Genomic DNA, 26,025 nt, shown 5'->3' with positions numbered 1-26,025 from the left:
CCCACCTCACCCGCCGCCGGGCGGCGCCTGCGCGATGGCGGCGGGAGGAGCGGGGCCGGGTGGCCCGCGGCGCTCCCGGGACCGGCGCTCTACGCTGTGAGCCCGTGCGCGGCCCCTCGGCCTCCCCGCCCCACAGCAAAGCCCAAGCGTGCGGGAAGAGGCCCCGTTAGGGCTGTACCCGCAGCCCCCGGAGGGCACTTCGGCCCCGGGAGCGGTGTGTGCGGTTCTCGGCGGCGCCCGCGGGGGAAGCGGTTTCCACCCGGACGCTTTAGTGCGGCGGGACCATGGCGGCTGCCGCGGCCTGAGGGCAGCGCGGTGCCGGCGGGGCGCGGGCCCGCCATGTTCTCCAGGCCGTTCCGGGTGAGGTCCAACACCGCCATCAAGGGGTCCGATCGGTGAGTGCCGAGGGGGGACGCCCGGCCCCGCGCTGCGCGGCGGGGAGCGGCTCCGGCCCGCCTCCCGCGCTAGGCCCGTCCCGGTGCTCGGCGGGCCCAGCCTGACATGGCCCCGGCTTGGGGCGGCTCAGCGCCCATAGGGCGGCGGCTGCCGTCGGCTTGCACCTGTGGTAAACACGGACCGGCGCTCTGATCCGAAATGGACCCTTCGCTTGAAGGCGCTAGTGTGATTAAATGAGAGCCAAGTTAATTATGTCGAGGCCTAGCTGGGCCTTCCTTTCTGCGTCCCGTGTGTGATGGTGTCTGACTTGCTGGTCTCTTAAATTCGCTTGATATATCTATGAATGGCCGCACAAAGCCACCTTGTGCTGCTCAGCACGTCTTAAGCATCAACTAAAATGGGGGCGGAGGGAGAATGCCAGCTGTTCCTCCATGCTGTAGGTGACAGAGCCAGGCTGAGCAAGCCCAGCACTCCCAGATCCCTGCTCAGAGCAGTAATGAAATCACAGCACGAAACAGGGGCAATGACAGCAGCAGATGTTGGCAGGTCATGGAATCATGGACTGGAATTGGGTTGGAAGGGACCTGAAAGCTCATCCAGTTCCAGCCCCTTAACCCTAACCCTTCCACTAGAGCAGTTGCTCACTGTTTAAGGTAGAATATGAGCAGAGAGAACACATTTGGCCTTTTCCCAGTATTATTCCAGCTATCTCATGTGTAAACCCAAACACAAATGCTTCAAACTGTCCTATGTGAAAAAGTGGGAATCTCATGAACAACCAACAAAACAGTAGCGACTGTTCCAAGAGTTAGTTTGGGTCCAGACTGCTTTGTAACACGTTTGTGATTTTGTCATTACAGGAGAAAACTACGAGCTGATGTTGCAGCAGCTTTTCCTAACCTTAGTGCTGAACAATTGGCTGAGTTTATTCCAAACAAGGAAGAGCTTAATGTCATCAAAATATACTGTCAGAAAGGGGAGGCCGTCACTGTTTACATGAATAACAAGAACCCAATACTGTTTGAAATCGAGAAAGCTCTGTATCCAACAGGTATGGGGAGTGGACTAGAAAAATCCTCCCTCTTTACTTACTGGGCACCAGCCTTTCCCCAGAAGATTTCCTTGCATCTGTCTTAAGTATTTACCCTATAATATCAGTATGCTCCATAATCTTCAGTGCATTTATTCTAGCAACACCTTTGCAAAATTAATGGCATTTCTGGATTCTTTTTGCAAAGGGAAATTGATCTGATTTGAGGTTAGAAACCAGGACACAAGTCATAGTTTAGCATCTTACCCCCGCCTTTGCTCTCTTTTGTCCACTGCAGTTCTGCCCTCCTGGAGTAGCAGTTTAGCTCAAAGTGTCCTTGACTTAAGGAAAATGATGCAAACATGTGTCTATATCCTTTATAATAATTCTCAGGAGCTTGAATTAACAAGCAGTTTAATTTTCTCCATCACTTCTTTTAATTGTAGGATCGCTCTGACTTCAGTTTTCTTGATTGCCCAAGTAACAGGGGGGGTGTTTAGTTGTGGTTAGTATTGTACTGCTTAAAGATGGGAAGAAGCAACAGCTGGAGAAGTTTTTACTGATGTATCTTTGAATCTGGTTCTGTTTTGGGACAGTGTACGCCCTGTGGGTCTACCCAGATCTTCTTCCTGCTTTCTCAACATGGCCCCCTGTGCTACAGAAACTAGCAGGAGGAGCAGGTAAGAAGACTAGAACTTTGCCACAGTGCATGGGTAAAAGGAGTTGCCTTCAGGGCTTTTTTGATGTTATCTTTCCCAGTGGCAAAAATGAACTTGAAACAAAAAAGGATAAAGAATATGCACTCAAAAGTAATTCATGGTGGTGACCTAAAAAGGGAAATTAAATGAGCTGTAAAAAAACTTGTGGATGAAACAAAGTAGGTTAAGCTGTTTAAATGCACTGTTCTATGTGGGAGTGTCAGATCTGGAGATACCTCCTCAGGGTGATGAGCAATGCTGAGCTGGGACACAGAACTGCCTTTGTCATTGGTCTTTTCTATTACTTCCCTTGAGCAGCTGAGTTACTTTGCTGCCACCCGGCTTCCTGTCAATTCAGAGGTGAACTAGCTTATCCTGTGGATAAAAAGCAAGTTTATATTGGAGCCTGAAGTTGTAATCACTGTCAAGTAAACTGTGCTTATGCAGGTGAGGTTGAATTTGAATTCCTGGATTTCTGGCTCTACCACCTAATTACGGATCAAGACTAACAAGAAAGGAGTTTATTTTCTGGAACCTGCTTTGGATGCGTTTCAGCCTTAGAAGAATCAGGTCTTTATAAACTTTAAATTGCTGAACTGCTCAACCAGAAAAAGATTAAATTGCAGCTGCTGCAGCCTTAGTCTGGAAACAGAAGTGTATGTTGAGAAGAAATGTCATTTTTTCATTACACAGGATCTAAAGGAGAACTCTAGTCCCTCTGCTTTTGGGGAGATAAAGTGCTTGAATGTGTAGCTATGCTAGACATCAGAGCAAGCCTTGCTGCTGACTTGTAGTGACCTAGTTTCTGGGCAGGGGAGGCAAGTCTTACTAATGGGAGAAGGAGGTTGATGAAAGAGGGCTGCCGGTCATTCATCTCCCATGGCAACCAGGCCACCTCTGGGTATGATCCAAAGATAAGAAGCTGGCCAGTGACAATGGCCAACTAAAGGAGAGGTAGAGCCACATCTCAGAAAAAAAAGAGGAGGAAAGACTATCCAGTGCTGCAGACATGGAGGGAGGGAGCAGATTTAGGGAGCATTCAGTTACAAAGAGGAGCAAGGTAGTGCAATTTGTGATATGTGTTCTGTGAATTCAAATACCACTGTCTGCCCTGGTTAGTTCCATAATACACACATCTGGCTTACCTTGTCACGTTAAGGTCTTTGTGTGATTTCTGTCCTCAGAGATGTGGATACTTGCTTGCAACTGCAGGATTCGCTCTAGATTTGCTGAAAGTAGTTGTGACAGTGAATGGGAGGAAAAATATTGTTGGCTTCTTCAGCATAGGCATAAAATCTATGATGCTGAGAAAGAAAAAGTGAGATGCCTTCAAAAACCAAACCATGGAACACAGGTCAGTCTCTGAGACAGCAGGCTCTAGGCAACTGAAGCTGCTGTGAGGGAGAGCAGAAGCTCTTTGTATAGTTCTGTGATGATGTGATGCCACATGTGCAGCGAGGAAAACTGTTTACTTACATGCCAATCTATTCATCCCAGGTATGAAAGCAGGAAGCACAGTAGAAGGTGCAGTGTTTCTGTCCAGATTAGCAAGGAGATGGTTAAGGCTTCTTACTCCTGCTGAGGAGAGTTCACAGCTGAGTGTAGCTATTGTGTGAGATCAGGAGAGCTGGGTCAGTACTGGCAAATTTTAAGCAATTCTCTCCTCAGGGAGAGAGCTGCTGGGATAACCTGCGCTTGGGACAGGGGTGAATAAATGGGTAGTTTGAGACACATCTCATACTTCCCTGTTCTGCAGGTTTTTGGGATGTGCCCAGCAGCCTTGTGAATGGGATCTCACTTACTCCACAGGGTGGTAGCAAGATGTGCTGCCTTACTAGGAGAATAGTAGTCGTAGCTGGCATGTGCTCAGCTATTAAAAGGCTTGGATTTTTTGCTGAGTAACAGGAGGGATGGGGGTGGAGGACTTTCATTGAGAAACGGATGTGCTTTATTCTTCAGATCTGATGCTGCCAGGAGTGGTAGTGCCACCTTCTGGCTTTCCTCAGGTAGAGCGGGGCACGCTCTGTGCTGTCACTCTTTTGGGAAACAGGTACGGAGGATTCCTTCTTCATGTCTTTGCTTAGAAACTAAACATGAAATGAAGCTATTTCTTTTACCGGGAGACTGGGGGAATTTGAGGAAATCAAAGCAGAATGGTTCTCATGTGCTTGGTGCTCTGTACACTGGAAAATAGAGCAGAAAATAAAATCCACTTAAGTTTCTGCGTTAGGAGGATACATTTGAGCCCAGGTAGACAGCTTTGAAAATTGGTTCTTTTGGACCTGTGGGGGCACAAGTGGTAGATTTGTTTGAAACAGTAACTTTTTTAAACAAAAGATTATATTCTACACATTTCTCTTTGCATCAGTGAGGAAATTCAGAGTGAGGGAACAGTGCTAAAGCTGTTGGGGTTTTCCCCCATGCTAGTTTCTTTTGGCAGTGCATATGCTTCTTGTATTTTGCTAAGGCAAAGAATGTATCACTGCACAAGTTTCAGTTCAGTATCACAGCTGCATGTATCCTTGGGATTCTTTGGAAGACTTCACATCCAAGAAAGATAACAACAAAGTACCTAGATGCTTTAAAAATAGTGGCTTGTAAAGAACAAGGACAGTGTAAAAGAAATTCAATATATCCCAGTGGCACAGGCCGTCTCTGTCGAAGTTGCCCAGTATATTTGTGCTGTCCTGCTGTAATACTCCCTTCTTTTTCCCAGAGCTCCAGTAGCAGTTGGAGTTGCCACTATGTCCACTACAGAGATGCTGGCTGCTGGAATGAAAGGGAAGGGCTTTGCTGTCTTGCACACTTACATGGATCACCTCTGGTGAGTATATTGCCAGGCATTTGGTAAAATACGTAACAAATCTCATCAAAACCTGTGCCCCAGGAAGCTTAAATCTGCCTGTTCAACATGTTGAATCATCTGGGTACAGCTTATGACTATTATTAATGTTTCAGCCCCATGGTTTTGGTGACCACCGTTTTCTGACAGAAGCAGGTGTCTGTCCTGACATCTATCTGTTGTACATCAGTTCCTTCAACCTGAGTATAATTATTATAAAAATGAAGCTGGAACATCTCTGTTAGATATACTGATATTAGAAAATCATCTTGCTCTAGAAAAAGTGAATTTTGCATCTTTTTTGCTTAAAAATGGTTATCTCTGCCAGTGTCAACTAAATAAATGAGTCACTCTGCATTTGGATTCAACTACTCTGCTCAGTTTTAAATTAACATTCATGTGCAGAACATAGAAATTATGGAGGAAGAGGAGTTAAAAATATATAGTTTTGAGAATGCAGAAAAAGATTCATGCAGCTGCCAGTGCCTTTTATCAGGCTGACATTTGTTCATTGTCCTATGGGTTTCAAAGCAGTACACAGGAAGCTATGTTATGTTTTCTCTTCCTTTTATAGGGAATATGGTGACAAATCTAATCCTCCTACCTTAGCTCCCTTGGTAACAGATTCTGCTGGAAAGGAGAATGCTGAAGATGAAGAGATGGAGGGGAAAGAGCCTGTCATCAGCCTATCCACTGATCCATTGCAGCAGATGAACGTTGGTGATTTGAGCCTGCAGGAGCAAGACAGTTGTGCAATACTGATGGGAAAGGAGGAGCTCGATGAGAACAGGGCTGCAGAAACAGCTGAAGATGCCAGTACAGAGGGCCTGCAGGAGCCTGAAGACAGTAGGACTCCACAAGGTATTTTTGCATACACATGAAACCAAATTATGCCCCTTTAGTTTGCTGAAGCCCATACCCGCAGTCTAGATTATTGTGTGTTCTAGACAGCTCACTGTGAGAATGAGGTAGAGACAATTCTGTGGGTCTGAAAGACAATCTGAAAGAGCTGAGTGCTGTGTTCTGAAAGACACAGTACTCACGTCTCGCTTGTCCTTTTTTTCCCTTCCTGCAGAACAAATGGATGCATTATTTAATCAGTGCTTTTTCCATGCCTTAAAATGCAAAGTAAAGAAATCAGATCTTCCTCTGCTCACCAGCACATTTCTACGCAGCCATATGTTCTCATGCTGGTATGTGGTAAGACTTGCATGCTGGGTTCTTGTCTTTCAAACTGTGGAGATCAAGTGTGAATATTTAGGATGAAGTTTTTGACTCAGAAGTAAAATTCAGTCATTCTCTAAGGTTATCTCACTTCTTACTCTAATGGAAAGATGGTCCAGACCAAGATACGCACTTGGTAGCTCACTGGAGTTGGCTGCCATTTGTTCCTAAATTGCTTAGTCACTTAAATGGCTGTTTGCCTACCCACAGGAACATCAGCACTAGTTTCACTCATCATATTCTATTTATCAGTGTGTTTGAAGTAATTCTTTCTCTGTGTGATTTGTATTTCTGCTGTTAAGAACCTTCTAGCATAAGTAGCAAGATTTAAGAAGAAATGAGGGGTGACTTGTAACTAAAGACCTTTTAAAAAATCCATTTATAGCCCTGCTGGACAGCAATTGGACATAAAGAAATCAAGCTATAAGAAGGTGAGATATTTCTGGCTGGTTAAAGCAAGTGACTTCAAGGCAGTCAGAAATACATGGAAAAGGGATTTAAAATGCTTGACTCCACATTTCTGATTGTTACTTCCTTCAGTTCTCAAAATTCCTGCAATATATGCAGCACCAGAAGATCTTACAGGTGAAGGAGCTGAACAAAGGTGTCGAGAGCATCGTGGAAGTGGACTGGAAACATCCAGAGTATGTAGAATACTGTAGTTTTTTTAAGAGTTGGTAGTCTCTGAATCAAAGTCAAATATGCTTAGAATAGCTGGATGGATTTACTTTTCCCCCAGCATCTAGGGTTTTACTCAGAGTGAAAAGTGTGTATTATCACCTGAGTGAAGACACTTACTTATGTGTACATTTGAAATATATACAAGGACAAATACAGTGATTGCAGCTAATCCTTCAAAATGCTGTTCATCATGTCCTTTAACCCACAAACACAGCCCCGCCTGCAGTGGAATGCATCTGGGGCACTGGCATACTATACAATACACTGTTAGGTTTTAGCTTTCCAGTGAAATGGAAGCGTTAAGTTTCAGTCCCCTTACACCAAATAATTCTTGTTTCAGAGTTAAAGCATTTGCAGTACCTGAAGGATTTTCTTCTGCCTCTGCTGCTCATGACAGCAAGAGTGAAGACGGAGAACAAGTGTACCATGCTCCTGAAATCATTCCACTTTACGGGGTATCAACAAAAATGATCCCACTCTTTCAGGAATCTGGACACAAGTAAGCACTGGACAAGTCCGACAAAACCATTGTTACATGAAGAGAGATACTAACAAATCCATGCTGTTACCATGATGTTAGCCCTCATGGGGAGGGCTGTCAGGAAAGGTGGTGGGAATCAAGAATATATTCATTGTTTCACAAAGGGAAGACAGACAAGAGGCTGTGACAGCTGCCTTCAGCGAGTACTCACATTACTTCTCCCACAGCTTAAGGGGGTGATAAGTGTCAAAATAGACACATTTGACTTGGGTTGTATTAATTTGCCATTGGATAAGGCATATTCTACCCTCCCACATAATGGTTTACTTAAAAGGGGATGCCCAGATAATTTAAAGAAGTCACTTGCCTTCTTATTTCCTAACCTTGTCTGTTTGATGTAGTGTAGATAGCACTCAGCAGCAGCCTTTCTTCAACTTGAGCACTTTAGTACAAGTTACCCACAGTCCTCTCAAGTTAGGAGTGCTGTTAGGCTCATCCTCTCAAAGTAGGCTCCCAGAAGCAAGGGGCTGAGAGTCTGTAATTACTGTGAACCTTTTATCAGGTGTGGCAGCTGAGGTGTAACAAGAAATCACTCCCTAACTGATGTATTTCAGTACTGAGCTGTTGCTACCAAATGTAGTCAGGGTAGTTGCTGTCTTCTTAATGACGGAACCCAACACCTAACTACTTAAAGTAAAAGGTTTTCTTTCTCTTTAGAAAAGGCAGCAGCCTCTCAAGCAGTGAGGTGAGAAACATCATTATTAACTATGTGAAGGCTAATGAGTTGGTGGATGAAACAAACAAAAAGTAAGTAGACATGGGATTTGTCCTGCCCTGCTTCCACAGGAGGTGCTGAAGTGGGAGTTAAAATGTGAACTACTTTGTTTCTAATGCCTGTTGTTGTTTTGTAGCTTTGTAAAGGTGAATGCCATTCTGTGTGACTGCCTGTTAGATAAATCAGAACAAGATGAAATCTCACACCTTAAATGGGATGACCTCTTGAGCAGGTGACTGTTTTCCTAATGTGGTGTTTATATATTATGCAGATCTATTGCATGCAATGCACCTCAAAACCATGTGTTATTGGAGCTACCTAACTTGGAGCTTCCTACTGGTAATACAAGAAAGAAGTACTCAGAGACCTTCACTTGGAGGCTTTCTTAATCTTCACCATTTAACAAGCATCTTGCATTAACTGTTGTTAGTTTTCTCTTTGTCTGCTAACTACTAATCAGAGAAAACTTACTACTCAAACAGTGCCTGCTTCTGTGTATGATCGTGTACTTATTTATAAAGCCATCCTTTGGAAGAGATGGCTGAATATGCCCTTTGCAGGCAATGGTAGTCATCCTGCTCTTTATGTATCACACAACTTCTACATTTACGACCTAAACCCACCTTCTAGATCCAAGAGGCCCTAGTATCTGACACAAGACCATTGTTCCCACACATTGAGAAACTTTGCTTCAATATCCCCAGTGTCTTACTTGCCTTGAGCTTCTTCATCCACAATGCTTTGGAGGCACCTCCAGCAGCTTTCTTGATTTCTGAAGCCAAGTTTGCTCCGGGGACAGTAACACAGCTAATGCTGAATTTTAAACTGAAGTTGCTTCACTCATCTGTGAAAAATACAACTGAGCAATAGCTTAAAGAGGATTTTCTGCTGCAGCAGAAAAGCATTGATGATACCAGTCTTGCTGTACTGTGTACGCTAACTGGATGTATAAACTGTGTTCAGGTGCCTTGAACGACTGCAGCCCTTGCACCAGGTGACATTTTTTGGACAAGAACCTATTGTGAGGAAAGGAAACATTGAGCCCATCGACATAACCATAGCACAGAGATCGTCAAATAAGAAGGTAAAAAAGAGCTAAAATGAGGGGGTTAGAGCAAAGCCCAGATTATGAGAGCATCTTTGGCAGCTCCTTTATCTTGGGGTGAATGAGCCATGACTTGCTGCATACAGTGATATTCGCAATCATTATTAAAACCTATAGGTGACAATTATCAAGAACCTTGAGCTGTATGGACTAGACCCACAGTGTGTGGCCAACATTCTGCAGCAGAAAGTACAAGCCAGTGCCACCATCACCCCAATACCAGGAACAAAGGACAGAGTTCAGGTCCAGATTCAAGGCAACCAAATCCATCATCTGGCCAAGATGCTGCTAGGTAAGTAGGTTCAGGAACTGGGCTGGGACTGAGCTCAGAGTATTTAGCTGAACTCTTGGTTGTGTTGCAGAAGAATACCAGCTACCTCGGAAATACATTCAAGGCCTTGACAAGGCTCCAAAGCTTGGCCGGAAGAAGTAAGAGGGGAAAATCTACTGTAAGAATTACTCAGATCTCATTATTTATTCAAGTGTTCTGCCAACAAATCCAGGCTAATGGAGGGGCCCTCATCATTCAGAAACAAGTGCTGGAGGTTTACAAGGTCTAAGATTCACCCCAATATTAATAACTGCTCCAACTGTTCATTTTTCTTAAAATAAAAGAAAGACTGAATAAACTCCCTGGCATTATCCTTTCCCATCTGTTTTCTGGAAGTCCCTAATTGTGCACTGGTTTTCTGGCTACTTAACATCTTTGGTTTGCATCTTTTAACAAAGGTGTGGCAGTAGAACCTCCACTGAAATGAAAGCAAAGTACATTCCAACACATTGTCCTGCAGCAGGCCAGTGTGTTCTGCTGTAGATGGTGTATGTCAGAAGTAAAACCCATTTGGTTTTAGATTTTAGCCTTTTAAACATTGCCAGGTATTAATATCAGACACTTTAGCACTGAGAATGAACTCCATTAGCTGGATTTTTATGGTTTGCATTAATTTTATATACATACAAGCATATTTTAATGTACAACATCAACTGTGATTTATCACAGGTAGCAGGTCTGTCAAATCGAGATAAAATAGAAGATGAATGGAACACTTGGGTCAGGTTGCACAGGGGTGGATGTTCTGTACCTCTTTAGCTGAAGCTTTAGCACTTCACAGTAGGATTAAGAAAGATTCCTCTATTTTCCCTTTAGACTTAACACATGAAAGTTCCATAGGAGGGTGCCACAAAAAGAAGTTAAAGAGACTCCTTTCATTACTGACAGTTTTATTATCGTTGTCTTTTACACTGTCTGCATATGAACAAGGAGTTTCAGAACCTTCAAAAGAAGCTGGAAGTGAGACATTTTTTAATAAAAATGCCATAGAATTACTAGGGGAGTAGTAAAAATAAATTACAGCATTGCAAAATGCATCTCACTTTGCCATAGAAGCTTTGCTAGTCCATTCTATACACAGTATTTTACATGGTTTACAAGAGACATGAAAAATAAACTCACACCAACTAGGCAAGACAAGATGCTAAACCAAAGGCACTGCCAACAGGAGTTTGCGCTTCAGGGGCTGATACTTCCATCCTAAACACAGAGAGTTTGAGTTTCCAGATCTACTGATTCTTCAGATGCCCCCATATCTTGAAAAACCAAAAGAAACAGCCCTCCCTGCAGGAGGTTTTCAGCAGCATTCACAGTAATTGCATAAGAAGCCATGCCTTCTACAAAGACATGCTGGGTTCCAGGGAGGGAGAGGGGAACAGTCACCAAAACTCAACAACAAAAGAGGAAAGCTTTACAACTTTTAGCCAGAAAGGTTTAAGGGATTTAAAACCAAGCATCTGGATCTTACTTCTCAGAACCAATGGCAGTTTTTACAGTGTTCTTGCTCTGGACTGAACAGAAGTATTTATACAGTGCTTTGAAACTCAAAGCACTCCATCAATGATATTCAGATTACTTCACAAGTGCACAGTGAAGTAATAAGCATTCTTCTAAATGGACAAACAGCCTCAGAGCATGAAAAGTGCTGCTCCATTTGGGCTGCTGCCACGTTGTTAAAGGTCATCTGGGTGTAGAGTACAGTACAGCTGGGAGGCCCTTCCTGCACTGTGTGCCAGAGGCCAGAGCCCTGTTAGCAAACCCTTTTACACCACTGACTAAAGCATGAGCTGCAAGGAAGCTTGCAGAAGGGGGCACTCACACAAACCGAGGGGCTTTCAGCGATGCAGGTACTCTCTTACGGTTTATAAACACACTCAAGTACAAATCCAAGGAGAAACAAAATGGAATCCCAAGCAGTCACCTTCAAGAAAGAAACAAAACGGTTCCTCATCCCTCTGCGGACAGCAGCAGCCTCATCACAACAGTACTTTGGGATCAGAGGGGGACAGGACTGACAAGGCCTCTCAAAAGCCCCTTCCAGCTTCCTTCTTAGCCCAAATGCAAACATTTTACACTTAACGGGGGGAAAAAAAAAGGCACTGAGGTAAATTTTGGACTCTTCCACATGGTCTCTGTGGTCACTGTTACCCAATAACTTGTTGCCTCCCTTCCCATGTCAGGTGGGATCACTACAGCCTACAGCGAGTTCGCAGGGACACTTGCTCATCAAGCCAACACAAAACCCTTTCACATGCTCCACCTGTATTAATGCCCCTTTTCTCTTTACACTTGGTGGTGTAAACCAAGGGAAGACCGACCCTGGCTGTGAGCAGCATGCTCAGTACAAAGCACTGAGCAGAGTAAACACAGGAACCATCCTCTGACCAGCATCCCCACAGCCTTCCTTGCCCTGCAGACACAGCATCAGCAAGACCAGGGGCTCTGGTTGGAGTTAGGGCATTAACTGATGCTCCAGCTCAAGGATCTTTGTGAAGTGCATGGGTCAGAGATGGTGGGAGCCCTGAGAAAGGGAGAGAGACACGTGGCTGTCCTCTCCTAGCTCCACGTAGAGAGCAGAACCTGGGCATGCAGGCAGAGCACCAGTTGCACATGGGAAGGGAAGGAAGGAGGACAGCACAGGTAGAGAGCAGCACAGGGAAGGAGAGGCTGGTGTGTCATGGACAGGAGTAGTGGGAAAGCAGCACAAGGAGGATCAGTGGGATAAAGCATATCAGAGGTGGGCAGAAAGCATCTGAGGCTACTCTTAATCTTCCTGGTACGAAGGCTCCTGGTGCCATCTCCACACCCTGGCCCTGGTTGGAGCTCCTCTCCCTCGGTGCCAGACCTGTTCATTAGTTTGATTTATGAAAGGGGTTAGGTTTGACTTTTCCTGGATTGCTCTGGTGGATGTGTATTGCTAAACGTTCAGTATCGAACCATCACCCTCAACCATCATCTTCACACCTTCCAAACAGAATGTCTTAAAACACAGGTCCCAATTCCTACCGGGTAGAACACTGGTTAAACACCAGCTAACTTAGCTGAGCATCGGGGGGATGTGCTTTCATTCACATCTGTTTTCACAACTGGAAGTTAAATAGAATCAAAACAGATGACTTTTCCCTAGAATTAAGATTACCACGTTTCACTAATGTGTGCTAACAACTCTTCGGGTGTTGCAGCTGCCTTGGGCTCAGAACTTGACATTTCCCTGCCTCTCTCAGCCCTGAACAAGCCCACAAACAGCCTTGGTTATGGCTGCAACACCCACATGGTTTGGTGCAACCACCTCCTGCTTCCTGTGCCCTACTTATGAAACCAGAACTCAGCCACGTGGGCACACGCAGTGAGCTCAGCACCTCCACACGAGGACACGCAAGTCACTGGGAGGAGCATTAACAGCAAGCGTGACCCTGCTCAAGACATCAGCCAGTAGATGTTCCTGTTGGGTTGCAACACGGAGCATTTGCCACAGAGCTCCTCTGATGGTGTTTGGTTGGTTGAGCAGCGTGGTTTGAAAACAGGCTCCCCGTTCTCTGGCCCCAGGAGAAGGGCTTTCAGAAGGAGAAAATGCAGTATGTTCACTTGAAGGACTTCAGGAGAGCATGAAGAGGGAGGGTGACTACTAAAAGGTGTCCTGAGAAGTGTCTTTTCGTTGTAAAAGTACTATCTAGCTTAGTCTGATCCCAGTGCTTCCAAAGGGTTATCCAGGCTTCCCTCTGGCTTCTTTCAAGGTCTGTTGCAGTCTCTGTTTAAACTTCTCATACTTCCTCTGCACTTGCTGGATTTTGTCCTTTTCTTCTTTGTCCAGTATCATCAAGAAGTTCTGAAGCTCTGGGATGGAGAACGCGTCCCACTGCAAAACCAGCAGAAACAGAGGGGAAGTAAGCACGCACCACTCACCTCATTGATTTTGTGGGGTTATTTTCCCCTCTAAATTAGTGAAGAGGAACAATAAAAGACATTTAAACATGTTAAATGTGATCTCCAGATGATGACTGGGATTGCTTAACAAATACTGCTCAGCACTGCCATGGGAAGCAGCATTCCTGCAGCATCTAAATGACTGCAACCAAAAACTGACTGTGAATTTAGCACCAGAGCATCCCTGGCTTCTACTTGAATCAGTGGATTACTTCTAACAGCATTTAGCTAATCTGATTAGTGAGGATTAACTCCAGGGTGGCGTTGCTTGGTTCTGTAACCAGATTAGGGGTTGGCCATCAAAGCTGGCTCAGCATTTTCACAGCTCAAGTTTCAGGTTTGTTTTAATATTAACCTAATTTAGGAGCAAGAAATCACCAAAATCTATCATTTTTCTTATTTTCAATGAAGGTCCAAGCAGTCCACTCAGCTGGTAAATTAAGTTTGGAGGAAAGAAGCTGGTATCACCCTCAGTAGTTCGGAAGGCAAAGCCCATAATGCACATCTCAGCCCTGCGATGCTGCCACATTCTCCACAACACAGTTAACGTGCATGTAAGAACCAAGGGAAAGAGTCACCAACGTACCTCGACTTCCCCTGTTTCGTTTTCCTTCAGCACAAAACTGAGCACATCTGTGTCAGGACCTGCCAGGAGCCGGAGGTACAGGGGGTACTCGGTGAGAGGGAGCTTCTGGAAGAGCACTGCAAGGGGACAGCACACATCTGCAGTGAGACCTGGGCTGCCAGGCCAGGGGAAAGCTCAGGAGGTCAATGGGAGCATCTGAAAGTGGTTCGTGCTGCTCAGGGTCAAAGGGGAAGTAGCTGAGTCTCTAACATGGATCTGGAATGATCCTTGTGAGGTCTTAGGTGGCTTCAGCCCTCTTCTGAAAACTGAGTTCTTCATTAACTTGGACCTGTGGAGGACCAGCCATCTGTTCATGGTTCAAGCCATTCCACTTGTCCTGTCCCTACAGGCCCTTGTCCCAAGCCCCTCTCCAGGTTCCCTGCAGCCCCTTTAGGCACTGGAGCTGCTCTCAGGTCTCCCCTTCAGGAGCCTTCTCTTCTCCAGGCTGACCCAGCCCCGCTCTCTCAGCCTGGCTCCAGAGCAGGGATGCTCCAGCCCTTGCAGCATCTCCGTGGTCCTCACTCAGGCAGGCCAGTTCATCTGCCTGCCTGACACACCAAGCCCTGTAAGAAGCCTTCAGGTGTGTCTCTGCACCCGATCGGCCGCAGGGAAGCTCAGAGCATGGACTCACCTTGCCCGTCCTTCCGCATCTCCTTGAACAGTGCAAACTTCTGGGGGTTATCCACCACCATGAACTTCTTGAGGAGCCCCTGGATCACCTCGCTCACCGTGGTCGTGCTGCTGATGTGGAGCTGCTTGATGGCATCCAGCGGCAGGTAGAAGGAGGTTCTCTTGTCCGTCATGTCGGCCAGGTTCACCTCCTTGAGGGCATCGTAGATGGACTGTGGCCGGATCCCTGCCGGCACCGTCACAGGGCGCCGCAGCTTCAGATGCACTTTAATGAATCCTGTGTATGTCCCATCATCGTTCTGAAGCAAAGGAAAGGGGGGGTCAGGCTCCTGGAAGTCTTTCCAGTCCTTCCCAACACCTACAAGGGGCTATCAGGTCTATAGAGCTGTGGGTGACTGCAGGACCTTGGTCCTGCTGGGAGTTGAAGGGTTTCTTATTAATCACATAAGAAGTAACCCATCATTTCAGGTTAGTCACTGTTGACTTTGTCCTGTTCCTTCCCCTCTGTACTGACTCATCCCTTCCTTGTGTCTTATTTAAAACCAACGCTGCTACAAGTCAGTTATGGAAACCATTACATGTCATTTGCACTTAAGTGAGGATGTGAAACCTCGGGGCAGGTCTCTACCCTCACATTCAGCAGGATCTCCCAACTGAATTCCTCATGTTTTATTCCCTGCTTATTGGTGAACAGAGCCCAATACGTACCAGCTTCATCAACAGGCAGTTTGTAACTTTCGCATTGTACTTCTCAATCCTCTGTTTGATCTCCTGGATGGTCGGAGGCTCGGGTTTTTCTTCTACTGTTTGTGTTACATTCTGAAACCAGAACAGACAGGCTTTAGCTGTTAATGTGTGCTGGATAACTGCATTCTTGGGACCCCGAGCTCACCCCAGCAGCGTGATGGCAGAGATGGTCCATACAGCCAAGAGGCTTCGTGTGCAGGATGCCGCATCTCTGCCCCAAACCACCTCTGTACACCAGTAACAAGCAGTGGAGGGTAACACAAAACCCACCAGAGGCGCAGAGCAGTAAATGCGTCCCAGCACAACCCAGGGCAAAGAATCCAGCCTCTAAAACCTGCTTCCAAAAAGCCACCTCCACCTGCTGAGCTTCGTGCAAGGAAATATCCCATAATAATCACATCCTATTTCTAGCATTCATGACTTTGCCTACCCAAGCCAGGCAGCCCCTTCAAAACACATGTGCTTCCAGCAGGCTCACCCGGGCAGAGCCTGAAGCTAAATCTCTGCTGATCACTCCTCACTGCTCTTATCCAAAGCTGTGGAATTATAGCTCAGAGCAGCAGAATCACACACGGTGGCACAATGACTAATACATCAGTCACTGCAGACCCATTCAGTGTCTGTCCATGGGTGGGTTTGCTGAGGAGGGGGCACTGCTGCTTGCCCAGGACTTCCGGAATATCCTTTTGGAAGGCAAAGCAACGAATGGGCTTTACCTGCAGGCCACACATGGGAATGTCGCTAATGAATGATGGGAAAACACGATCCCATTGCAGAGAGGCGGCTCCTGGGAGATTCCCAAAAGCAAGTCAGGGTTTAGGGTGTCCAAGGAGAGAGGCGATGGATGGGTTTGCGGGAGGCGGGTGGCACATTTGGTTTGCAGTGAGGCTCCGGGGATGCCGGCCGCCTCCCTCCAGGGACACAGGGGCAGAGCAGGAGGTGTTGGGGGAACCTGAAGGAGGCTCTTTCGAGGCCCCAGGAACACGCATTTGCAGATGGTTTCTCTGTAGCAGCCTTGAGCCATGCTCCCACCTCCCCTATGCCCAAGGATCATGGCGCTGGATGTGGGGGCTCGTGGGCCCCCACGGATGCGGATAAACGGAGCGCCAGGATGTGATCCCGCACCAAGGCACCCAGTGAAGTGCTTCATGGAGCAAGGCAAGGAGAAGAGGGAAACCCAGAGCACAAAACTGAAGCTACTGGGCCATACCCATGCCCCCAGCAGACGTGCAGCAAGTGGGACACCCCCCTGCATCCCATCCCTATCCCCTGTGGATGCATCAAGCCCAAAACAGGTACCTCAGACAAAAGCACACCCTCGCCTTCAGTGTCCGTCTAGAACAGTCTGCATTAACAGAGCTACAGGAGCATTAACAGCAGAGTCACTGCTCCTGTACTTGTGGGATGGAAGCAAGGACCTGTGTAACCCTGCGCTGTGTCTCTGTGAGGACACACAGCTGAGGAGCATCCCCACGAGGTACCAGCCCCGAGATAGCGATCACATCAACCCATGGTGCCAGGCACGAGCCAGCAGCAACACTTCCAGCACCCGAGCAGCCTCGATGACTTGATAGCCACAAGACCATTGGAAACTCCCAGCACGAGGCTCACCTTGTGCTTCAGGGTCTGACACTGCTGGGTTACCCAAAGCCTTTCAGTGGGTCCCCTCTAGAGCACAGCCTGCAGCATCCCAGATCCAGACCTGCTGCAACAAGCCTGTATGTGTCCTGGGCCGTGCTCAGCAGGCTGGATTCCATAGCTCACCCCCTTCCCTGGAGACAGGCTGTAAATACATCCTGCCTGAAACCACGAGCAGCAATCCCATATTTTATGTGGGCTCGCTCAGGACTGAGCATTAGTGAGAGCAGGAAGCGTGAAGGGATGCGCTATCAAGGCTGGTGAGGCTCAGAATGCAAACTGTAACCTCTAAGATGCGAAAGAAAAGGGGACAAAGAACCTTGGGAGCAAAGCTGCTCTATTCCCAAGCAGCCCCACAGCACGCAAGGATGCAGCAAGCTGTAAATAAGCCAGGATTGCCCAAGGCTACCCATGATATTTCTTTTAGGAGGATAATCAAGCACAGGACAAGCTGGAATCCTGGTTGCAACCTGGCAGGACAGCTACAGCCTGGGGGTCGAGAGCCCCGGATTCATTCAAGTGATTCCCAAGTGAGAGCTCACAGCTTGTGCCTGAGAGTGGCAAACAGCACAAGACCTCTCGGAACACTGACCTGGAGCAGCGTGGGCATGGTACGAGAGCCATCTCCTTGTTCAGGGCCTTAAACCTGGAGAGGGGCTTTGGGCAAGGGATGTAGGGACAGGCCAAGGGGAATGGCTTGAACCTGCCCGAGGGGAGACTGAGCTGAGCTCTTAGGCAGAAGCTCTTCCCTGTGAGGGTGCTGAGGCGCTGGCACAGGGTGCCCAGAGAAGACAATGAAAATCTCCCCTTTCAGTTAAGGGAGGACGCGCACTCAGAAACCCTCCACTTGCTCACGTCACCCATTTCACAGTGCTGGAGCCTGGCACCCACCGGGGCTGCCCCCGAAGTCACCCAGTGAGCCAGCACTGGGTGCAGCCCTCCTGCATGCACAGACCCGCATCTGCAGGGCTGAGACCCGCTGAGCGTGCTCGCTGCCCATCACCATGGCACAAACACAACCCGGTGCCCACCAGCATCCACCCAGACACGCACCATGAAAGCCAATGGTGGGGCTCAGCCTGTCCCTGTCACTGTGATTTGCTTCTCCCCAACAGGGCAAGTCCCTCCCCTCTTGTGATGTTTCCAGCTTAGGAAAGCAGCGTGTGCCAGCAATTAAGAGCTTTTGGAGCGGCTCGTGTGCTGATGCCGCCCGGTTTCCATGGAGGATGCACGGCGCATCCAGAGCCGCAGGAGCCGGCAGCGGAGCCGGTCCCTGGGGCTCCAGCAGGCACAAGGCAGATGTTAATTGCTTCATGCTCTGGGGAACATTAATCACTCACGGCTCTGGGAAGCCTGGCTCAGGAATGTGGTGCTGGTGGCACCACGTCAGAGCTCTCACATCGTGCCCCATCCCCGGCAGTGTTCAAGGCCAGGTTGGATGGCGCCTTGGATGACATGGCTCAGCGCGTGGTGTCCCTGCTGGAAGCAGCCAGTGGCTGGGATGTGCCCTGTCGCTTCCTACCCCAGCAGCACTGGGGAGTGCAGGGGACAGCTCAGCTGCCACTTACAAATCACTGCTTTCCTCTGCCCATCCTGCAGCTTCTTCATGCTCAGACCCTCGTCTTGGAAAGCCCATTAGGAAAGAGCCCCTAATTTACCTATTTACCACATCAATTTGTTTGGGACTAACCCAGACATGAGCCAAAGCATCCATAGACCCCAATGCCACCGCACTGCTCCAGCACCCGCTGCTCAAGCAGCATAACCCAGCCCTTCCACCACTCTGAGCCTTCATCTGCAGCTGGAAGAGCCAATACCCTGATGGCAGAACTGCCCTAAGGAAACGGGACTCCAGCCCTTGGCTGTCACAACTGAAATGCTCACGCAGCCGCAGCTGCGGCTAACAGGTTGTTCTCTCCTTCCACATGCAATTGTAATGGAAAAGGAAACCCTGCATTATGACAATTGGGCAAACACAGGGTTTAGCAGCCACAATGTGTTCTCTAAGGGTCATTTTACAAGTCATCTTCCACCCAGCATGGAATTAATTCGCTTTATTAAGCTCCCAGCGTCAGTGGCAGATGGTTTAACAGTTCCCACTGCAGCACAATCGAAGGTGTGCAGAGAAAACCCATCTGCACTGGCAAACGGTGTCCCTGCATGGGGCTCATGGCTCTGTGACCTGCGGGAGCTAAGGCTGCACCTCTGAAACAGCAGGATAGCATGACCCAGCACGGGACACCCCAACCCCTCCTCTCTCACATCAGTTGTGGTGCAAAAACCCAGCCAGAAGTTGCCACTGCTCACAGCGGCGATGCCCAAGGCCGGTTCTTAGCAGTGCTTTGGTTTTAACAGGCAAACTGCAACGTGCTGTGGGAGTCACCCGGACCAGCGATGCAACAGAACAGCGCCAGAGCAAAGCAGCTCTTCCTTCCACCCCAGGGGTGGCACGGGAGCGACTCTACCACAAGCCTCTGCCAGCTCCCCTTCCCCTGGCACCCGCACACCCGAGGGACAAGAAGCCCGTTGTCATCTATGTCTTTTACAGCCCCAAACCCAGCTGGGAGCAGGGCCCAAACCAGCCCAGGGAAGGGAAGTGCTGCTCTTTCCACCGTGTACGATTAGATCAGCCACTTCTTGCTCTCCACTGTACCCAGAGCTCCGGTTTTGCAAAGCTTCTGCCGCAGAACGCGCAATTCTGTCTGAAGGAAGAAAAACAGAAGCTTTTAACCATCAACCGTTGCCACATTTCCTGTTGTACCGGGACAGGATGAAACGAGCTGTTAACAAAACAACAGCCCCATAGCTCGGCCTGCGCCTAAGCCCTGGCAGTCACTGCTGGACCTGCGGCTCTCCTGGCTGGAAGCAGGGAAGAGCAGCATCAGCCACACCACGACATCCGTGCCTGCGAAACCAGCACATTCCATCGCCTCCATCGTGCCATCCTCACGTGCGACTGGAAGTGAAGCGATGGCAACTGGAGCTGCCAGGTTGCTCCCACTCCTGCCCTGTTGAACATCGCGTAGCCACGGATGCCGGAGGTGAACCATCACGCTCAGCTCGCTGGCACCATTTCAACTCAGCAGACAAGGAGTTTACCAGCGCCTATGGGGCTGCCATAAAATAACCCGCAGACAGCCATGGCCTGCAGTGAGATGGGGGCAGCCAGGGGCTGCACAGGACCAAGCCCGGCCATCACGGAGTGGTGAACCTGCCTGGCTTGTGGCTGCCCCGTCCCTGGCAGTGCTCAAGGCCGGGTTGGACACAGGGGCTTGGAGCAAGCTGCTCCAGTGGAAGGGGTCCCTGCCCGTGGCAGGGGTTGGAGCTGGAGGAGCTTTAAGGTCCCTTCACCCCAAACCATTCCATGATTCTGTGCATCCTCCCACACCCATCACAGCCTGCGGCAGACGCGCTCCCCTTCCGTAACCTACATGAGTCCTCAGTTGTAAGAAACAGCAATTGTAAGAAATGGCTCGAGCCCCATCTGGCACTTGGGCTAATGCTTGGCAGGACAAAGGCTGCCCAGAACAAGCACCCTGAGAGAAGCAGGCGGCCGTGATGCTCGGCGCCCATCGCCTGGAGCTCAGCCACAGCCCTGGCCACCCCAGCCTCTGCTTTGCAACCTACTGCTCATCTAATGAGCCGTGAGCTGTGACATACTTATGGGGGAGGTAAAAACCCCATGGGCCATCCTGATTGTGGTGACATCCTCTGAAAACAAAGGCAACAGACACAATCCCTGCTGAGCTGAAGAGCATCCTTCCTACAGCCTCTCCCCTTGCAGGAGGCAGCCCCCGGCTTACAAACCTTTTCAAGGCAAGCAAATCTGCACCATTCCAGACCTCTGCATTGGGAACAACAGCTCCAGACAGGACCTGGGGGCTTCCTGATGCTGCTGCAAGAGGGGATGGTGCCCTCATCCCATGGCTCCCCATCCCACCGCAGCCCCAGTCAGCACCAAGGAGCTGGTGTGTGGTTGTGGCCTGGATGCACAGCTCAGTGGCTTTGCCAGCCACAAAACCAGCCATGGAAAGGCACTATAGGAGAAAGACTGAGCCTGCACTTCCAGAGGACACTCCTTAGCGCAAGGGCTGCCTCCCTGCAGCCACGATCCAGACACTGTCCCTGTCCCCTTGCTCCCAGCCAGTTTTCCTCAGCAGCTATTTAGCTGATGAATTTGAATAGCAGAGTGGTGGAGATGGATTTGGCCCAACACCACCACGTTCTTGGCAATGACTGTCCTATCTAGAGGCAGGAGTGGCCAAGTCCTCCCTGGTGTGCTCGGGCACAGGTCCATCACCATTTACATCAGCAGCGCTGCTACAGCTCGCGTTCCACAAGCTCTCCCTTTGGCTCCTCTGTTCAGACTGCAAGGGTATTTCAAGGGCCAATTCTGAAGGGAAGAGGTCATCAACTCTTCTGCTTATTAAGGAAGGATTTGGTGTAAAACATCAGAAATCAAAGGCTGGAAGCGCTGCTGGCCAGGGAGCTGCCATGCAGAGGAGCATCACCAGCTCACACCCTGCGACCACAGTCCCATCACAGCACAGAGGACTGGAGGGAAATGTGAATGCTCCAGATCTGAGCCAGACACGTCACAACTGGCAGCTCAGAGCTGGCAGAACGGATGGGGCAGCCCCATCACAGTCACCAGGGAGCTGGGACATCTCTGCTCTTGCACGGCTCTCCATCACTGCCAAACACCTCCCTCTTCACCACGCACTCCCACTGTTCGCAGCACTATATAGGGAAAGGCGCGAGTGCTCAGGCAAGGAGAGGGGAAGAATTACACAACAGATCTGGAGGAAAAACCACCAAAAAAACCAACCAAGAATCCAAAAAAACCCCCGATGTATTTCACCCCCTTTGAGAAATCCAAATGAGATGCTGAGGTTTACTTCGGGGTTCAGAGGAAAAGGCAGAAGACAGAGGGGCAGCACCTCCCTGGAGGAGGGGGAAGGATCCTCGCTGCCTTTCGCAGAGGTTAGAGGCAAGTGAGGATGGGCTCGGTGTTTTGATTGCCATGGAGATCTTACTTGGAAACCGTTCTTCCTGCCACAGCAGCAGCAAGGAGAGCTGAGCGGGTCCCCCCAGGAAGCTCCATCTGAGCGGGGTTGGGGCTGGGCAGGACCCCACTGGGCCACGACCACTGCCTGGGTGGGTGAGAGACCCCGGAGGCTGGGTGGGTCAGAGGGATCCTCAGGAGCAGCAATGGGGAACCCATCACAGGAGCAGGAAAAGCCCCCTTTTCCCTCCCCAGGAGTGGTGCCCCATGGCCGCTGCCCGTGCATCCCACCACGAACACCTCCATGCCCTGACAGCTCCCCTCTCCTTCACAGCGAATCGTAGAATCAACCAGGTTGGCAGGAAGGCTCCTGCCTGCTGGGTCACCCCAGCTCCCACTGTTCAGGGACCCCTAAACCCATCATCCCACCCCTGGATCCCATTCCAGGTGATTCAGGTGCATTCTGTACCTCTTGTGTTTTCCAGTCTTGGACAGAAACCTGCCCCTTCCCCTCTCTAAGCCAACCACTGATGCAGGGCTCCTACGAGCAATCCTGCAGAGCTTTAGGCCATCAGGCTTCAGGCAGAAGCCACCACTCAGAAGAGTCACAAGCAATAGATCTCTGGCGATGGGGGCACCTCTGAGATCTAAACCAGTTCTTCGCTAACAGAGGATGATTTGCAGTGATGGTTCTGATAACCAAAGGATTACAATATTCCTAGAAAGAGGCTCTTCAGACTATTCTAGGTATTTAGATGAGGTTAATACAGCTATTTCAGTCAGAAAAGTCATTTCTCTAACCACAGTGATCCAATTTCATTCTATGGTTTTAAATGGCAGTCCCCTCCTACCCCCCAACCAACATATTTCCTCCACACAGACCGTTTCACAGGTCTTTTAAGACATGCATCCCTATGTTATCCATACTTAGCTGATTCCTGCCCAGCGCAGGGCTGGTGATTGCCCTCACTGTGCACCCTGGCCTCGGGAATCATTCCTGGGCAGCTAAGGATGGACAAACGCTGCCTTTCCCAAGAAGGTTAACGCGCTTTTGGGTCTGAGCTCGTGTCTTCTGCCCATGGCCAGGAGCAGATGCAGCACCTGGCAGTGCAAAGCAGCGCTGTTGCCGTACGCTGCTCTTGCAGCGGTGGGAATCATAGAACCCCAGCCTGGTTGGGGTTGAAGGGAGCTTAAATCTCATCCAGGTCCAACCCCTGCCACGGGCAGAGACCCCTTCCACTGGAGCAGCTTGCTCCAAGCCCCTGTGTCCAACCTGGCCTTGAGCACTGCCAGGGATGGGGCAGCCACAGCTTCTCCGGGCACCCTGTGCCAGCGCCTCCCCAGGCTGCTCCACAGGCACACGCTCTCCTTGCTGCCCTCCTCACACCCTCCAGCCCAGCCTCACCAGGGCACCTCCACCCCCTCATCCTCCTCCTGCCACGCTCCAGGGCCAGCTCCATCCAGGACCTGCAGCACCACAAACCCTCCATAAAGCCCTTCCACCAAGGCCGGAGGATGGTTTCCACCTCTCACTGGAGACACGCAGGAATCCACCTCCGCACGCAGTCCCGTTACACAACATCTTTGGGTCGAGCAGCACATTCTCTGTGTGGGGGTTTCTTTTGCATGCACAGAAACCATTTACTCCCTGTAACACCAAAACCCCCAAAGGCTTCATCTCCTCCAGCAGCCCTGAGCTCTGCACCACCTCCAGGCAAGGAGCTGGGTGAAAGGGGCTGGAATATCCCTCTGTGAGGGAGCGCTCCTGAGCATGAATGGGATCAGGATGATCTCAAAAGGCGGCTGAGGATCTGCAGTGCCCTTGCTTGAGAAGAACAGTGTTAAACCGGCACGGGTGCAGCACCTACTGCACACTAACACCATCATCTTCTGCATCTCCTCCACGAATGAATCATCAAATGACATTTAAAACCCAGCAGTACGTGTCGGTTAATCATAGCGAGAGGGAGCTGCTGCCTAACAGGGAATATCCCACAGTGAATTCAAACTGCCAACGGATGGAAACTCTCAACCCCACCATGGGGAACAAGCCCAGGTCATGGGGAGGGCCCGTGCACAAAGCTGAACCCCAAAGCATCTGCTGGGGATGGCAGCTCAGCAGCCTCGTGCAGACACAGCAGAGCCTGGAGAGGAGCACGGCAGTGCTGATGGGTTGCAGGGGAATCTCTAGGTGAAGGAGCTGCTCCCCGGGCCAGCTCTCATGGCTCGGTACCGCAGGGCTCTTGTTCCTGAGCGAAACCCCCACTTCCGCTGCTCGGCGCCTTTTGTGCCTTCTCCTTTTATGCTCAGTTCTAGCTGGGGCCCCGAAGTTTCCGACGGGGATGTTTGGTTGCTTTTGGTTTGTTTTTAATAACCACTTAAAACCCAGGGAGCAGCCTCCTCAGTTTGACTGGTACAGAAACCCCATCCCAGGCTGAGACACAGACCAGCCAAGCGCTCTCTCTTTCTCCACGGCACGTCCACATGCACCCAAGCACCCAGAAAAGGGCCAGATTCATCATTCCCTTACCGAGTTCACGGATTCATTTACTCCCGCAACTTTCCCATCTCACAGGGGCAATTTCCACCAATGCTGCACATTTTGCGAGGCCGAACCACAGGTCCCTGGCTGGGAGCCGGACCCGTGGCTGTCAGCTCACAGGGCTGCTGCCGGCCCCCCTCTAGCTGAAGACACATATTGGGAGTCACAATATCCACTGTGGACCCTCTGGGAAGGGAAAACCGGGCATGGAAAGGTCGAGACATGGCTGAGACAAACCTGCAGCGGTGCAGACCACCCTGACTGGGAGCAGGGACCCTGCAAGAGGCACTTAGAGCCCTTCTCCCCACCAGCAGCACTGCCCTGACTCAAGCTGCAAGCTAATTTTGGCAGCACCTGCAGCCAAACGTGCAGGAGCACCAACAGCCACAACCCCCCCCCCCTTCCTCACTAGTTCCTAAGCCGTTACCTTGGCAGGGACCTTGCTCGGTGTGCTCCGGAAGAAAGAGGTTTTTGCTGTGAAAAAGCAATCCTCGAGGTCCTCATCCAAGCTGCAGTACCCGCTGCTCATGCTGCTGCCGATGGTCATCGAAGCCCGGCAGAGGCGAGAGGCCGAGCACACCCGGGGCTCACCGCGGGGCTGGTGACCATCGGTGGTCCCCGCTCCGGCTCCCGCACCAACAGGGACCCGGCTCTCACATCCTCAGCTCGCCGGCGCTTATCTGCAATAGCTGCTTCTGCTCATCCTCGGGAGCCAGCAGAGCTATTTCTCTTTAACAGGCAGCCGCGCCGGGTAACCCTTCCCTCTCCTCCTGCACCCGCCTCCCTGCGCAGCGGCGCTGGGGCAGCATGGAAGGGGCAGAGCTGCGAGTTTGCTCCCTCTCTCGGCCCCTGGTGCTCCCGCTCTGGTCCCCCGGGGCACTCACACTCAGGCACCCAGCATCACCTCCCCTTCCTGCGCTCGCCCCGCATCACGCAGCCCGGCCACTTCCTCTTGCAGAATCGGTCACCCCTCTGCTGCCCGCTGGGGATGAGGAGCTGGGTTTGGCCACGGTCACTGCCCGGCCCCTGGGTGCCCCCAGCTCCTCCTTTGATACCCAACGCACATCACCACGCAGGCTGGCTCCGTGCTCCTTCCCTGTTAGCGCATCCTCAAGAGCTGCGCTGCATCTGCTGCCTTAGGGAAGCAAGTCCAGGCTGGACCTCGGCTGCTGAAAGGTGATGGGGAAGCGAAGACCCTCCTGGGGGTGCCAGGGGCCCCGAGGCATCACGCTGTGGGAGAGCAGCGGGTTCCTCTCCACTCTGCAGCTCATTTTAGAGCAGCAGGAGAGATTTCAGCAGTGCTGGCACCTGGCTGAAGCAGCATCTACTGCAGCCCAGAGAAAAGCAGCTC

General features: G+C 50.1%; 2 protein-coding genes across 5 annotated transcripts; one reads left to right on the top strand and one right to left on the bottom strand.

The window, feature by feature from the left end:
• Positions 1 to 30: 30 nt before the first annotated feature.
• EIF2D (eukaryotic translation initiation factor 2D) lies at positions 31 to 9,884 on the top strand. 4 transcript variants are annotated; one of them, XM_065698798.1, is made up of 15 exons: positions 31 to 395; positions 1,257 to 1,447; positions 2,023 to 2,106; positions 4,084 to 4,174; positions 4,841 to 4,948; positions 5,541 to 5,827; positions 6,042 to 6,159; positions 6,576 to 6,621; positions 6,731 to 6,834; positions 7,212 to 7,370; positions 8,070 to 8,159; positions 8,264 to 8,359; positions 9,091 to 9,211; positions 9,350 to 9,524; positions 9,595 to 9,884. In XM_065698798.1, the coding sequence occupies exons 1-15, from the start codon at positions 340 to 342 to the stop codon at positions 9,663 to 9,665; spliced, it is 1,797 nt and encodes a 598-aa protein (XP_065554870.1). In that variant the 5' UTR covers positions 31 to 339; the 3' UTR covers positions 9,666 to 9,884. The 4 variants fall into 4 exon arrangements, with proteins under 4 accessions (XP_065554870.1, XP_065554871.1, XP_065554873.1 ...); XM_065698799.1 differs by having other exon boundaries at positions 32 to 360; XM_065698801.1 differs by lacking the exons at positions 31 to 395; positions 1,257 to 1,447 and adding an exon at positions 2,572 to 2,694 and having other exon boundaries at positions 2,019 to 2,106.
• A 255-nt stretch (positions 9,885 to 10,139) lies between these two features.
• RASSF5 (Ras association domain family member 5) lies at positions 10,140 to 25,627 on the bottom strand. The gene is made up of 5 exons (XM_065698802.1): positions 25,102 to 25,627; positions 15,451 to 15,561; positions 14,744 to 15,041; positions 14,074 to 14,189; positions 10,140 to 13,419 (listed from the first exon to the last, which is right to left on the bottom strand). Exons 1-5 carry the CDS (start codon positions 25,219 to 25,221, stop codon positions 13,267 to 13,269), a joined length of 798 nt encoding a protein of 265 aa, XP_065554874.1. The 5' UTR covers positions 25,222 to 25,627; the 3' UTR covers positions 10,140 to 13,266.
• Between the last annotated feature and the right edge of the window lie 398 nt (positions 25,628 to 26,025).

Source organism: Lathamus discolor, chromosome 19 (genome assembly GCF_037157495.1).
Source record: "Lathamus discolor isolate bLatDis1 chromosome 19, bLatDis1.hap1, whole genome shotgun sequence".
NCBI lineage: Eukaryota > Metazoa > Chordata > Aves > Psittaciformes > Psittacidae > Lathamus > Lathamus discolor.
The sequence above is the reverse complement of the archived record's forward strand: the minus strand, read 5'-3'. Positions and strand labels throughout refer to the sequence as shown.

Excerpts from the sequence above, each read along its gene's own strand:
- EIF2D (XM_065698798.1), top strand. The coding sequence starts at position 340 with ATGTTCTCCAGGCCGTTCCGGGTGAGGTCCAACACCGCCATCAAGGGG. Across the intron at positions 8,160-8,263 it reads GTGGATGAAACAAACAAAAA|CTTTGTAAAGGTGAATGCCA; the intron begins GTAAGTAGACAT and ends GTTGTTTTGTAG. Across the intron at positions 9,525-9,594 it reads TCTGGCCAAGATGCTGCTAG|AAGAATACCAGCTACCTCGG; the intron begins GTAAGTAGGTTC and ends GTTGTGTTGCAG.
- RASSF5 (XM_065698802.1), bottom strand. The coding sequence starts at position 25,221 with ATGACCATCGGCAGCAGCATGAGCAGCGGGTACTGCAGCTTGGATGAG. Across the intron at positions 15,042-15,450 it reads ACTGCCTGTTGATGAAGCTG|AACGATGATGGGACATACAC; the intron begins GTACGTATTGGG and ends CCTTTGCTTCAG. Across the intron at positions 14,190-14,743 it reads GATGCGGAAGGACGGGCAAG|TGCTCTTCCAGAAGCTCCCT; the intron begins GTGAGTCCATGC and ends GTCCCCTTGCAG.